The sequence below is a fragment of the Meles meles genome, chromosome 13 (genome assembly GCF_922984935.1).
Source record: "Meles meles chromosome 13, mMelMel3.1 paternal haplotype, whole genome shotgun sequence".
In the NCBI taxonomy this organism is placed as follows: domain Eukaryota; kingdom Metazoa; phylum Chordata; class Mammalia; order Carnivora; family Mustelidae; genus Meles; species Meles meles.
Window position 1 is genome coordinate 81,747,424 of NC_060078.1, and position 15,336 is coordinate 81,762,759.

Below are 15,336 nucleotides of genomic sequence, written 5' to 3' on the forward strand. Positions count from 1 at the left end.
GCAGGAACGTTCTATTTTTGGATAGCAAGAGAGCCCTGTATGTCCATGATGAGCGTTAAATTTTTCTTTAGAGGTATTACTATTAGTCAGACTACTCAGTTGCTATTAAAATGATCCAACTCAGTTTTTGGTTTGGATTTTGCATGGGGGCAAGTTTGCACCTTATGTTACCATCAACTTAAGTGGCACGATGAGTCATTTTTCTTGTTATAATGTCATCATCGCTCTTTCTGGGCTGCACCCTTGATACATGAGATCAAAGGCCTCTCAGCATGTTGGTCTGTTTCTTGTAGAGCAATGATCATAGTTGTGATTGTTTTTGAGGGGAGAGATGTCTTTGTGTAATGTTTCTATCTCCTGTAAGACTGTGGACCGGAGCTAGAAGCATCCATCTCGTCCTACGCTACTCTCAATACTTAGACTGCTTACCCCACAGTAACATTCAAAAAAAGATATTGAAAAGTAAAGCTGAGAGAATAGGTAGAAGAAAGAGATTGGTTGGATAGAGAACAGAGCAGGAAAATAGCAGTTTCGAGAGAAATTTAAGACGATGACCCCTGATATAATCACTTGAAACCACAAAATGTGCTCAAAAGCTGTAGGATTGCAAAGATTCTTGTCGGTACGCATCGTTCCACTTTATTCATGTGACAAAGAAGGGTTCAAACAATATGGTTATGTTACAGGCTGGATTGAGTTAGTTTTTATGGGGCTCTGTGGAAGGCAGCTGATAAACCTCTATGTCCGAAGACAAAGTAGCACACCCTATGGGATGCCAGGCGTGAACTAGAAGATGGACAGCACAATGATTTGAACTCCTACAACAGAGGCATAGAAACCCCTGTCTGACGCTGCTGCTTCTCACACCTGCTGGCCAGCGGCATGCGTTCAGAGCACTGACAAGCATTGACGGCTGTAGGGTAAAACATCCGGTGTTCAGACTACTTATCTTTGATGGTCGAATGAACTGCAACCTATTTTAAAGAGTTAAAAGACAATTCCCTGAATATTTGAATAATGTCAGCTCGAATCAAGCATTTATGAAGTGGTGTTGGCTCGGTCCACTCCCCTCCGGGCGCCTGGTCTCTAGCTGGATTGCATGTATGGTTGGAATGTAGGGCATATTAAAGACCCACGACTCCCCGGGGTGTCTGAGTTTGAAATGGAATCACATTTGCATAATATTTTAAGGTGATTGTGGAGTGCGTGTTATCTGGGTACCCATTCACTTGGGCAGCGAGTCAGACAAAAATAAGGATAGAAACACACCTGGGTCTGCGGCGCCTTGTTCTGTTCTTTTGTTAAGTAGTTTAGTCATAGAGTTTTCACCTGCTGCCTCTCCCCTTAGGAAACCAAGCACGGCCAATGAAATTGCTCTGCTCTGCTCTTCCTTTCCTTCCTTTTTCTCGATACAGTTTTGTTTTCTCAAGCTTTATGGAAGTTGTGTCGTTCTGTACACATCACATCCTCTTACAACTTGCTCTTGGAATTCAGCTACCCACCCCCCTCCCCGGATTAATCCATGTAGATGAATTTAGACCCAACTATTTGCAAGTGTAACCTTAGCTACCGTGTACTATTGCAGTGTACGGTTATTTAGAATCGGTTCAGTCTTCTCATGCTGGCGATGGAGGTGGTTTCCAGTGTTTTCCAAACGCAGAGTCGCCGCGAACATTCCTGCCACGTCAGGGACCGTGGCTGGGAGTGGAATGGCTGGTGCTGCGGAAGGCATTTCGCCTGGCCCCAGCTCGCCGGAGAGATTTCCCAGCTCATACTTCGGCTGGCGGTCCGGGAACGCCCCAACTCTTCCTCTTCCCTGCAGCCAGCGGATTCTGATTTTCATAAACTTGGCTATGGTGAACTCCCCTTTGAAGTCCTTCCCTGATGATCGGTGAGGGTGCGTGTGCTTGATTGACGTCCCGCCTCTGCTGCGTATTGGGCCGTGTTCTTTGGTGCGGTTTTCTTCGTGGATGGAAGCTAAGCAGATGCACGGAACATCTTTCTGTTGCTGCTATTAAAATATCACACCATATTCACTCTAAATATAGTTTCAACTTCAGTGACCTGCTCTGTGGCAATAACATATAAATAGCAAGTTGACTTTTCATATTTGGTTTGGAAAGACTGTCATTTTTACCCAGTTTGTTACTCGTTTCCATTGAGAAGCTCAGAAGCCCCGCACCAGGCTGCACGTGGGGCGAAGCCCAGGCTCTGCAGTTAGAGACCCGGGCTGCAACTCCTGCTCCCCTCTTACCAGTTTTGTAGCCGTGAACAGGCTGCTTTACCTGTCCGAGCCTGTCTCTTCCTCCCTGTTCCTCGTCTGTACATGGAGGTCATCAGATCATCGAGAGGTCTAGGCTTACTGTAGCTTGAGTGTCCTGTGCAGGAAATAGTCTGGGCAAGAAATAGTTGAAACACATCTCCTATTTTGTCTACTACCTGTTACCCATATGGAATTCCAAGCAGGGTTTCCACTTAGCGAAAAGGACTAAGTGAATGTTTTCAAAAGCATCACCCCGATCTTATGTTGAAGCTCCTTATACATTTCAAATCACTTTTCAATATTTTGTTGCTTTTTCTTTGTAGGAAATTTGGGAGGGAGGGAGAAAGGGAGGCAGGCAGGCCATCCTCCTCATACATCCTCTTTGTCCTGCGGCAGGAGACAAGCAGTGGATTCAGGACACGAGACTACGGTTCCTAGTAATCACTCTGGGAGGCTGTGTCTTTTGTTTTTTGTTAGTTGAGTGTTGCTTATGTGTGGTTTCTGTTTTCCTCTAAAAGCTTTTCTAGCAAAGTAGAGAGAAGCAGGTTTAAGCAGTTTGCATTTTATATTATTTTCTCTTAGAAGATAAGGGTGGTTGGCAATAAAAATGTAAGGAAATTTTCTAAGAAAATGAAAATGTTTCTATTAAAATTTTAAAAAGATTTGTTCATTTTTGAGGGAAACTGAGTTGAGGAAAAGGGCAGAGGGAGAGGGAGACAGAGTCATAGGCAGACTCCCTACTGAGCATGGGGCCCAACAGGCTTCGAGATCCCACAACCCTGAGATCACAACCAGAACCCAAACCAAGAGTTGGATGCTTAACTGACTGCACCCCCCAAGCGCCCCAAAGAAAATGAAAATGCCTTTTTTTTTTAAATTTTATTTATTTATTTGACAGACAGAGATCACAAGTAGGCAGAGGCAGGCAGAGAGAGAGGAGGAAGCAGGCTCCCTGCTGAGCAGAGAGCCCGATGCAGGGCTCGATCCTAGGACTCTGGGATCATGACCTGAGCTGAAGGCAGAGGCTTTAACCCACTGAGCCACCCAGGTGCCCTGAAAAATGCTTTTTAATAGATGGTGTCCTCTCTGCCCACAGGCCCTGCTAGACTTATCCCTCTGACCCTTCACACCTCTCTTGAGAGCGTCTCACCACTCCTCCCAGCCGCCACTGCCCCCCCCCCCCACCCAAGATGCACCTGCTGCCTCTCCTCTCCCTGCCGCGTGCCTCTGGTTTGCTTTTCTTTGGTGTCGGGTCTCTTAGCGCCCTCGCCCTCTATGTCTGGGTCATGCTTGTGCCATCGGGACATAGGCGGTATCCCACAGATAGGCTGAATGAATCGATGTAAAGTAAACTTATCCCTTGGAAGTAGGTGCAGAATGTCTGCTTGACACTAACACGGTCAGTAACTTGAGCCGGAGTGTAACTGAAGCGTCTCAGGCTACGAAGCATCCACACGACTTGTTGGATATTTTTATCAGACTTGTTTATCAGACTTGTTTCTCCAGGTACATGCAAGCTCAGGGAGGGAGAGTCGAGGCTGATTGTTGATCTTTGCTGAATTTTATTTTCATTAAGTATATGTGAAAATGTGAAATCCCATTCTGGATTTTTTTTTTCCATATCCAATGCTGTAATGACAATAGAACTTACCCCCAAATCAGCCATAAATCTTGCTCTAATTGTCTTTCATTTTTCTAAGTTTTTCTGTATATGCATCTGTATACTTTATACCATTATAATCAGTGTCTATGCAAATTTGAGTCCTTCCCTCAGCATATGAAACATATTGACATCAGTATATATTCTCCCATGTGGTTTTTTAGTGGCGAAGTATTTTTGCATATAAATGATGTACCACCGTGTAGACAACAAATTCCATGTTCTTGAACATTTAGATCATTTGCAGTTTTTATGGCTATCAGGGATGCCAAGGTAATTTTCTTGGTTTTTCTGTTATCATTTATGTAAGTGCTTGTGTAGTCAAATGTATGGAGCTCGTAGGTGGAATACACAGAGCTTAAGGGCACGGCTGTGGTGTCGTGTTGCCTGGGTTCAAAGCCTTGCTCAGCTGCCTACTGGATGCCCCCCCATAGCCAGGTCAGCGATGTGTCCCCTAACTATAGTCCATTTGTAAAATGGAGGAAATTCTAGGATTTCCTAGGGTTGTTTTAAAGATTAAGTAATATACTGTATCAGAGATATAGGAGTGCAATATATGAGATGTGATATGCAAATTGCTTACAACACGGTCTGATACAAAGTGAAGGCTCATTAAAATTTAGCTATTATATAATCCAGGTTTGGGGTAGCGGCGGGTTAGGTGGAAGCAGAGATGGACAGTGGCCATGGTCATGCTGAGAATTGAGGAAGCTGCATGCCGGGTGGGAGGACACTACCTATTTTTTCTATTTTTTTTAATGTTTTTAATGTTTAATCGTTTTTTTTAATGTTTTTAATGTTTTTTAATGTTTAATGTATGAAGTAAAAGTATACACAATACAAAACCCCTTTAGGTTCTATATTTATTTTTTGGTTTTGGATTATTTTCTTTGGACATGTTGCTAGGCAAGGAGTCACCAGGTGGGATGTTGTATAATCCTTGTGGAACATGGCCAAAGAGCTTTAGTAAAGGGTTGTGCTCAGGACTTCCCACAATCTGTAGGTAAACCAGATTTGTCACAGCCATAAACATGCAAGGGTAATACCCTGTGCTAATTTTCATCAAATTTTATAAATAAAATGGTACCTCAGTTATTTTAACATCCCCTCCCCGCCCCCACCCTGCTTCCTTTTCATTGAAGTACAGTTGACCCAAAATGTTCCGTGAGTTGTAACAGCATGACCTACAGCAGGGTGATCACGCTGTGCTCACCCTGACTGTAGCTCCCATCTGTCACCGTAAATGCGGCTGCAGGATCAGGGACTGTCTTCCCTGTGCTGTGCCTTTCATTCCCGTGACTTATCCGGTGCAGAACTATAAGCCTGGATCTCCCGCGCCCCGTCACCCACTTTGTCCCTCCCCCACCCCTCCCCCACCCCTAGCAGCCACCAGTTCATTCTCTTGTCCATGGATCAGTTTTTGGTTTCTCAACACTCGTTTTGATTAGTAGTAACTTTGAACATTTTCTTAGTTGTATTTCCTGGTGGTTATAATTTTTCCAGCTTATCTACTTCTGTCCTTGGTCCTTTCATCTACTGGGGTTTTATAGGATCCCATTCTATGAAAACAATAGTTGGATGGACCTAAGGCCATTTTGGCTGTCGCATCTCATTGTTAAGTTAAAGGAAAAAGCTGTCCTCGCTCTGTGGCTACTGTGATATTTGATTAAAATTCCTTCTTCGGTATGTATTCATGGCAAACCTTGTGGGATACTTATAAAAATCCAGGGTGTAGGAACGGTTATGATCTCCTTGTCATATTGATTTGGAATACGGTTTTGATTTATGGTTGCTATAAATAGATGGTCAAGCCATGACGAATTGCTTTGAGGTGACAGTCACCACTGTCCTTTATATAGTGTCCCCTCGGTGTGCCGTCATCTTCATTACAAACCATCTGCCACTCGAGACCAGGCTGCAGATGTCCCTTGTCAATGAAATTTGACCTCAGTAAATCTGCAGGTGTCTTTGGAAGGACAGGGAAAGCGCCATTCTGCTTTTGTGATATTCTGTATTGACAGCGATGAGACTCCTATTTGCTTCTCCATCATTTTCTGTTTTCTGTGACAGTAATCACGGCTGATTTCAATACGGACTGTGATCATGAGTTCTCTCCATAGCTTTTCAAATCCCATCACGTGCCCATCATCAGGAGACCTGGTTAATTGGATGTTGGTACGAATTCCTCCTTTGAATCTCCTTTTACAGGGTTGGCACATTTCTGTTTTATTATATTATTACAACCTGAATTAAAAAATTAGGGTGTTAAGACCTAATATTGTACAGTGGCTTACTTATACCAGATAGCATTCGTGTTTAGACCTATACCTTGTAAATGATAGTTCTTTAAAAGGTGGGTTTCTTGTGTGCTTGAGAGCCATGTTTTTTTACCATCTTTGTAACCACTGGGACTAATGGTAACAATGTGTGGAGGCTTCTATATTTTATGTTCATATTATTTATTACTTGACAAATGGCAGGAGGGGCATGAAACTGTCCTATTTGTCAGATTTGCACAAGAACTTTCTTACAAAGAACGTCTGTGGTGCACAACACAGGCGTAAATCCTCATGCAGTTGTCTTTTTGCAGTATTTGTAGTATTTTGGAGTATTTCCTTTTTCATAATTTGGAAAACCTTTTCTTTTGGTATTTATTTTATTGAGGTATAATTGACCTACAACATGAGTTTCAGGTGTACAACAGAGTGATTCAATCTTTGTGTATGTGACCCTGAGGTCCCATAGGGAGTCTAGTTACCATCGGTTCCCACACTTAGTTAGAAACATTTTTCTTTGCTTCCTGTAATGAGGACTTTTAAAGATCTGCTCTTACCAACTTGCAAAGATGTAGAACGATGGTGTTTCCATATGTTTACCATGTCCGTGGTGCATTATGTTCTTCTGACTTACTTTGCAGCTGGAAGCTCATACATTCCTCCCCTTTGCTATCCCCCCCACGCCCCCCCACATCGCTCCCCTCCTTCCACCCTGACCTCGGCCACCACCAACCTGTTTCCTATTGGAAAACTTTTCAGATAAGTTAGCCACGATGGAGAGAACCTACCAACTGTTTAAAGAAACCACACAAAGTTGAAGGTAAGGTTTGTTTCTCCCTTTTTGTTGGTATCGTCGGGAAAGTTAAGTTTTAAGCCAGAGCTTGTGACATGAGATTCTGTGATTGTCTAAATTTTGGCACTGGTTATCAGACTTAAGCAAAAGCATCTTTTAAGAGATCTGATACTCATAGGAAAAAGAGTTCTAAAAGTTCTGTATGAAAAGTAGCCTCTAACACTGTATATTAACTATCCTGGAATTAAAATAACAAAGTAGCATCTTAACTTGTGTCTGTTGGTGTATGTTTGTGGTGTGTTGTACACTCATTTTATAAAACTTGTAAAAGTAATTCCCCAAATAGTGGTTATGATAGAAGATAAATACGAATATGGATACGAACATCTTGGTTAAATAGCAAAAAGGTGAGCTTTCGAATTTTTAAAAAATACTAATTTAAGGGCGCCTGGGTGGCTCATTTGTTTAAGTGTCTGTCTTCAGCTCAGGTTGTGATCTCAGGGTCCTGGCATGGAGTCCCGCAGCGGGCTCCCTGCTTAGCAGAGACCCTTCTTCTCCCTCTTGCTCTCTGACCCTCCTCCCTGCTTGTTCGTTTTCTCTCTCTCAAAAACATTTTTTTTTAAATGTTGATTTTTAGTCACCTTAAGATATGTGACTTGTCATATAGCCACTCAGTTACTCCTAGAGTAGAGGGAGTCAGAGCTGGGATGGTAGATACACTCACCACCGCCCCCGCCCGGTCGCAATTCTAGCTTCCTCGTAAAGCGTGGGGTGACAAAATAGAAAAATAGAGGAATTTGTGCCTGTATTGGTCGTGCACTCAATGTAGCCTAGTTTTCCAGTATGATGTGTACTCCCTGGCCTGGCAGATTTCTCTAGGGGGGATCTCACTAATTGTTTACTCCAGACCCTATAATAACCGTTTCTTGGCCTCTTACTGCCATCTTTCCCTCCACATTCCATGCTGGACACGGAGAGGCACCCAGCTGGCTTCCTACCCACGTTCACAGTGTCAAGGTGAATGGCAGCGAAACCTCTCTGCCTTCTTGGCCCCTACTTAAGGTTCTGTGCTCTTCTCAGACCATGTTCTGTTTTGTGGACTGAGTTCCCGAAGATAAGTGGTCTCCCTGACCCCAGGGCCGGGAGGGACTTCTCCTCCCTTCTCCCTCCTGTCTGCAACATCCCGGCACTTCAGACAATGGGGGTCTCCATTTTTCTTGTCAACTTCTCATGCTCCTTTTCAGTTTCCTGGGGTTTAAGCTGGTTCACAAGTCAAGACTTACTTAAAATGAATGGTTTGGAAAAAAACAAAAAAACAAAACAAAACCTGACTCTCAACTCTTAGAGACCACATTGACGGTTACCAGAGGGGAGGTGGCCGGGGGGCTGAGGGAGAAAGGGGAAGGGGATTGAGAAGACACTTATCTTGATGAGCACCGAGTAAGATATGGAACCATTGAACCATTATGTTGTACACCGGAAACTAACATAACACTGTGTTAATTACACTGGAGTTAAAATAAAAATAAAACGAAGGGTTTGAAGAAAACTTTAGATTGAATGAAAAGATTTTTCACCCAGGTCTAACTTTTCGATCTCTGCTCCTAGGAGGCAGTATAGCTCAGGGTTAAATAGGGACTCCTGAGTCAGATTGCCTGGTTTTGCCTAATACTGTGGTCTGACCTTGGGCAGTTCTTTAACCTCTCTGTGTCTCTTGATACTTTATAAGGGTAGGAGGGTTTTTGTTATCTCCACCTACAGTCGTAGGGAAGGTGAACCGGTAACTGACCAGACAGCATGTATTGCAGTGCTGGCCCTGGGTGGGCTCATGGGTATTTTGTTGACCCCCTCCCAGCCGCTGGTCTCGTCCTGGCCATAGCTGTCGGCTCGCACAGAGGCTCAGTGCTGTCCCGGCCCTTTGTTCCCTGGGCATCCCGAGGCTGGGACTTGGGCCTGTAGCCTGTTTGTACATATGTTTTAGGATCCTAAAACCAGTTCCTGAAATGTGTATAATAGCAGGTCATGACAAAAATACCAGAATTTTTATGAAAGAAAAACACAAACTAAGTACAGTGTCGTAAGGGTTAAAACACACCTGTCAAATGACTGGAGGTTGGCCAAAGACCAAGACAACTTTGGTCTCATCTGCTGTTTCATTTTGTTGGCCACCCTAAAAAACCCCCCCAAAACCAGAACTCTTCCCTGATGAGAATGCTCGTTCATGTCCTGACCATAAGGGTCCTGTCTGGCATGAATAGCTTTCCGCCCAAAGCACTTCTTGCCCGGGTGGAGATTCACATTGTGGGAAGCTTTGTTGTTCTGTAAGGAAGACTTAGAGCGTAGCCTCGCTGGTCTGTGCACAAACCTTCAGTGTTGGGGTATGACTGCCGTGCGGAACGGGTCTCAGCCACAGTCTGTCTGCAGCTACCATGGTGGTGCGCTCGGTAAGCCTTCGCTCACGAGTGCTAGACCATGGTGAGGCCGTGGGCCAGGGAGATTTGGATCATCCTTAAAAAAAAAAAAAAAAATTAAATGAGGAACAACAACAAATCAACTTGCCAAACAGCACACCTTTTCTGGCAAGCCACATCAGGGGGAGGGGTGATAGACAGCAGGGGGACCCTGACCATCCTGAGACTGCTGCCGGATGTGGGCACATGGCCACGTTTGGTGGAACTGGTGCCAAGTTCAGGCACAGAGGTCTGATCGTCCATGCTGAGCTCACAGACCGAGGTCTCTCGTTAATTTACTGTATCGATGATTAGTAAAAAGCAAGGCAAGAGAAACGCTTGCATAATGGGGAATATTTTTTTAATTTAAATTCAATTAATTAACATACAATGTGTTGTTAGTTTCAGAGGTAGAGGTCAGTGACCCATTAGTCTTACAGAGCACCCAGTGCCCATTACATCCCGTGCCCTCCTTAATGCTCCTCACCCAGCATGACCGGGAACATGATCTTTATATTCCTCACATAAATTCATGGTGAGCCATTTGACTTGTCCATTTCAAAATTTGGCATTAAATTAGAGTTTCTTGCCTATCTTGATTTTGACTGGGGTTCTCAGCCAGGCTTCTTTGGAATGGGAGTTTTACTTGGCTTCTAATTATATTGGGGGTTATCTGCAACAGTCTATTAGTCCTGGTCTTTGGATGGTTCTAGAAGGCTCTGGAAAGAAAAGAAAAATGAAAGCACAGGTGTCATAATGTCAGGGTGTGCGTCTCCAGTACGTGCCAGGCAGTGTTGCTGGGCTTAAAGGAGATGCTGGTACCAGAAGGTGAGTGTCTGGCAGGTAGGAGGTGCTCATGTGTTCTTTCCCGCACAGATATTAATTAGCACGTAGAACGCTGAAATGGGTTTCTCTAAGGAAACCAACAGCCCCATGAGTCACATTAGTCATTTTTATAGTTCTTAATATTTCAAGTATTGAACATCATACAGCCCCATGGGCCACATAGGTTTATAATGAAGCATTTTGCCAAATAAGTCTTAAATTCTTAAAGAACGGAAACCCTACAAATCAGTGGCAAGTCTCCCTCCCCATGATCTCCCCGTCCCTTCCCCGAAGTCTTCGCGATAACTCTGTCCTGGTGGTGGGCATTCTTCCCCAGCGCACACTCAACTTTCACCGCCTATTTGTGTATTCACAAACAATACGTAGCGTTGTGTTGTAAAAACTGAAGCAGTGCGATGGGGCAGATCCTTTGAACATGGGATTTTCACCCCCTCATTGAGATTTACCTAGGTTACATGCAGACCTAGCTCTTGTTAGCTGCTGGGTAAGGTAGCATCGTATGCAGTACTCTGGAATTCGCGACTCCGCAGGCTGGTGAGTTATCACACAACACTTTGAATACTTTTGATTGTTTCAGAGCATGAATTGAAACCCAGGTCTAGTCAACTCCATCATGCCATGCTTTCGATAAATATTAGGAAAATAAAGTTGAGAAAAATGAGCTTGCAGGCTGTCCCCTGGTGTATCCAGAGGAAGGAAAGGAAATTGGTGGTTGTCTGTCCCCCTGGCCTGGAGCAGGCAAGATCAGGGCAGCCCTGCCTTCCTCAAAGACGGCTACATTGCAGGATACCCTGGAGTCTGCGGGGAGTAGACTGTGGTCTCTGGGTCCGCTGCCCAAGACAGGGCTTCTGGGAGGTACAAGACCCTTTCTTAGTGAATAGCGAGTCTGGAAAATCACTGATACTTCTGAGGCCCGAAAGGCCCTGTGAGATACAGACGGTTTTTAAGACAAGTGTCAGATATCTGGGGCGCCTGGGTGGCTCTGTTGGTTAAGCATCTGACTCTTGATTTCGGCTCAGGTCACCATCCCAGGGTTCTGAGATCAAGCCCCGCGTTGGGCTCTGCACTGGGCATGGAGCCTGCTTAAGTTCTTTCTTTCTCCCTCCGCCTGCTGGTGTCCTCTCTCCCAATAAATAAAATCTTAAAAAAAAAAGTATAAGACATGGACCCAGCCCTCAAGGAACTCAAACATCTCACAGGGGAGGCGAAGCTAACACGAAACACAGCAGCTAGATGCTGACCACCCTGGTGCGCTGCGCCCCTTGTCTTCTTCCACAGCAACAGAATAACCTGTATTTTCCTCCGCATCTTTCTCTGCATCTCATGCAAGAATACCTTCTGGAAATCCTTCCAAGTCATCTAGTCTAGAACTAGTTCATTTTTTTTTTAATATATACATTTTTTATTATGTTATATTACAGTTGATTTTTAAAGGACCATGTAATATCCCACGCTAAGGACATGTCATCATTTATTCGACCATTCGCTTATCAGTGGGTCATCTCTTGTTTGCCGTAACCTGCTAAAAACTGCAGCATTTCCTGTCCTTGTAGAGGTGTCCCTCTGTGCTTTGGTGCTCTGATTTCTGCAGGCATGGGACAGCTGGAGAGGCGGCTATAGGTATGTTTAATTTTAACACTTGCTGCTGTATTGCTTCCTAAGAAGGCTAGAATTCCCAATTCCCTGCCAACAATGTTTGAGACTGTCCTCTCCCTACACGGTCACCTCTCCTGGTTATGCTCTCTCGTCTGGAGCGTCTGACTGGATATGAAGTTATATACAATTGTAATCAATTTCTGTGGCCAGTAGGGAACACTGATGTCTGTTTGGACATTGTACGGGCTGTTTGTTTTCAATGTTTTGTGCGCTGCTCATCTTTCATCTGGTTGGTTATTAGCCTTTGGGTTTCTCCCTTGGTTAGTCTGCAAGAGCTGTTTATCTAGAAGAGAAATCAATCCTTTGTCATCTACATTACAAAAAACGTTTTGGAACAGTCCCTAAGTGAACTATTGTATGGATGGATTAGGAAACGATCTTCTCAACGAAGTATGTGGTAGCTCATTACATCAGCTGGATTTTCTGTCACTTGAGCTTTTCCGGTATTCTTCAAGCAGCAGGGAGGGGTCCTTACGTCTGTGCCTGATGTGGAGGAAAACAGTGTGATCTCTCCCTATTGTAATGCACTCGGCTGATCTCGGGTCCTTATGGAATGGAGTCCTGAAAGTCTGTGTTTTTGTTTGTTTGTTTGTTTGTTTTTTGTTTTTTAGAAATCACACCATCCCCAAAGCCTCATCCACCTGTTGTGGGCAAAGTGACTCATCACAGCATCGAATTATACTGGGATCTGGAAAAGCGAGCAAAACGGCAAGGACCTCAGGAGCAGTGGTTCAGGTTCTCGATCGAAGAAGAAGACCCCAAAATGCACACTTACGGTATCATTTATACGTAGGTGCAATATTGAATTGCTTAACATCCTGCTTTGATTTCCTGATGAGCTGGAATGGTTTCTATTGTCTCTAACAAGACTCATTCTGAAATGAAAGAAAAAGTGAGCCAGCATCATTTGCATGCTGCTTATGAGTTAGAAGTTTTGGAAAATCAGCATGAGCGGTCCCTCTGAAACAAAACCTCCTCTACCTTCGAGAGCTTCTTTGGCTCCTGCAGTATTCTAATGGTACATTTTAAAACTCTAAAATGTAGAGACACAATCAAGAGGATTTGAGATTGGAGGAGGCTGCTGTGTTCAGAGATGTGGGCGAGGGCCCCCCTGTCTGCCCAGGATGCCTCCGGACCGCCTGGCACTCTGCTGTTCTCGGTTAGCTGTTCCCAGGCAGTGCTGGTCCCCGGGGCCGGGTCTTCCTCGTTAGGTTACCTTGAGTGTGTTTCCGTCTTTTTTCACGTGGCTGTTTCCTTCATGCCATGCAAATATCAGGTTGAACAGGCTCCGCAAAAGGCTTTTGGAAATGGCCATCCTCCCACCCAGGCACCCCTCTATCCTGACTTTGTTTCATGTTCTCCTATCCTCTGGCTCTGCTGGAATTATCTGTCTCATTGGCACGTTCGTTTCGTCTTCCCACTAGTATTTAAATTCCGCGAGAGGCAGAAAAGATGCCTGTTTGCGTAACACCCAATGCCCCCGCCCCTAGGCCGCGTCGGCACTTTGCAGGCCATCTGAATACTTGTCCCACGGATTAATAAATGAATGTAACTGGGGTAATCAAGAAGTCATTTTTTTTTTTCAACTCCTTTCTTCCTTTTGACTGCTTTACCACTTGTGAAACGACTATCTTAGGGATACCAAAAACACGATACAAATATGGCTGTGAACTCTAATTAGTCTTGAGATAATTGTAGAATCATTTCAGGTTGTAAGAAATGTCAGAGATCTGGTGTACGTTTGGCCCACGTCCCCCGGGGACTAACATCACGGGGCGCTGTAGGGCGGCCTCACAGACTGGGGCTGATGCCGTCAAGGCCCAGGGCATCTCTGGAGTTTTGCGAGTCTTTTCTCAAGGTGGCATCGTGATGATCTTGAGGGTGTTAACGGAGGATTTCACTCTTCCCTGAATGATAATATCCTGGGGATTTAATGAACGGTTGGTTGGTTGTGGTTTTGTTTTTTTAAGATACAAACAACAAAAAGCAAAACCCCAAAACAACAAAAAAACCAAACACATTTTTTTTTTATTTGTTTATTTACAGCATAACAGTGTTCATTGTTTTGGCATCACACCCAGTGCTCCATGCAGTACGTGCCCTCCCTATTACCCACCACCTTGTTCCTCAACCTTCCACCCCCTCCCCTCACCCCCCCGCCCCTTCAAAACCCTCTGGTTGTTTTTCAGAGTCCATAGTCTCTCATGGTTCATCTCCCCTTCCAGTTTCCCTCAACTCCCTCTCCTCTCCATCTCCCCATGTCCTCCATGTTCTTTGTTATGCTCCACAAATAAGTGAGACCATATGATACTTGACTCTCTCTGCTTGACTTATTTCGCCCAGCATAATCTCTTCCAGTCCCGTCCATGTTGCTACAAAAGTTGGGTATTCATCCTTTCTGATGGAGGCATAATACTCCATTGTGTATATGGACCACATCTTCCTTATCCATTCGTCCGTTGAAGGGCATCTTGGTTCTTTCCACAGTTTGGCGACCGTAGCCATTGCTGCAATAAACATTGGGGTACAAATGGCCCTTCTTTTCACTACATCTGTATCTTTGGGGTAAATACCCAGCAGTGCAATTGCAGGGTCATAGGGAAGCTCTATTTGTAATTTCTTCAGGAGTCTCCACACTGTTCTCCAAAGTGGCTGCACTAACTTGCATTCCCACCAACAGTGTAAGAGGGTTCCCCTTTCTCCACGTCCTCTCCAACACACGTTGTTTCCTGTCTTGCTAATTTTGGCCATTCTAACTGGTGTCAGGTGGTATCTCAATGTGGTTTTAATTTGAATCTCCCTGATGACTAGTGATGATGAACATTTTTTCATGTGTCTGATAGCCATTTGTATGTCTTCATTGGAGAAGTGTCTGTTCATATCTTCTGCCCATTTTTTGATATGATTATCTGTTTTGTGTGTGTTGAGTTTGAGAAGTTCTTTGTAGATCCTGGATATCAACCTTTTGTCTGTACTGTCATTTGCAAATATCTTCTCCCATTCCGTGGGTTGCCTCTTTGTTTTGTTGACTGTTTCCTTTGCTGTGCAGAAGCTTTTGATCTTGATGAAGTCCCAAAAGTTCATTTTTGCTTTTGTTTCCTTGGCCTTTGGAGACATATCTTGAAAGAAGTTGCTGTGGCTGATATCGAACAGGTTACTGCCTATGTTCTCCTCTAGGATTCTGATAGATACCTGTCTCACGTTGAGGTCTTTTATCCATTTCGAGTTTATCTTTGTGTACGGTGTAAGAGAATGGTCGAGTTTCATTCTTCTACATATCGCTGTCCAGTTTTCCAGCACCATTTATTGAAGAGACTGTCTTTTTTCCATTGAATATTTTTTCCTGTTTTGTCGAAGATTATTTGACCATAGAGTTGAGGGTCCATATCTGG

The 15,336-nt window shown here is 44.2% G+C and overlaps 1 protein-coding gene across 1 annotated transcript in view; it reads left to right on the forward strand.

Moving 5' to 3' along the window:
* The window catches only part of FANK1 (fibronectin type III and ankyrin repeat domains 1), a 102,543-nt gene that overhangs the window by 64,843 nt on the left and 22,364 nt on the right, over nucleotides 1-15,336 (forward strand). The window contains exon 2 of the mRNA XM_046026979.1: nucleotides 12,556-12,733. Within this exon, the coding sequence (XP_045882935.1) occupies nucleotides 12,556-12,733 (178 nt within the window). The remainder of the gene's footprint in view (nucleotides 1-12,555; nucleotides 12,734-15,336) is intronic.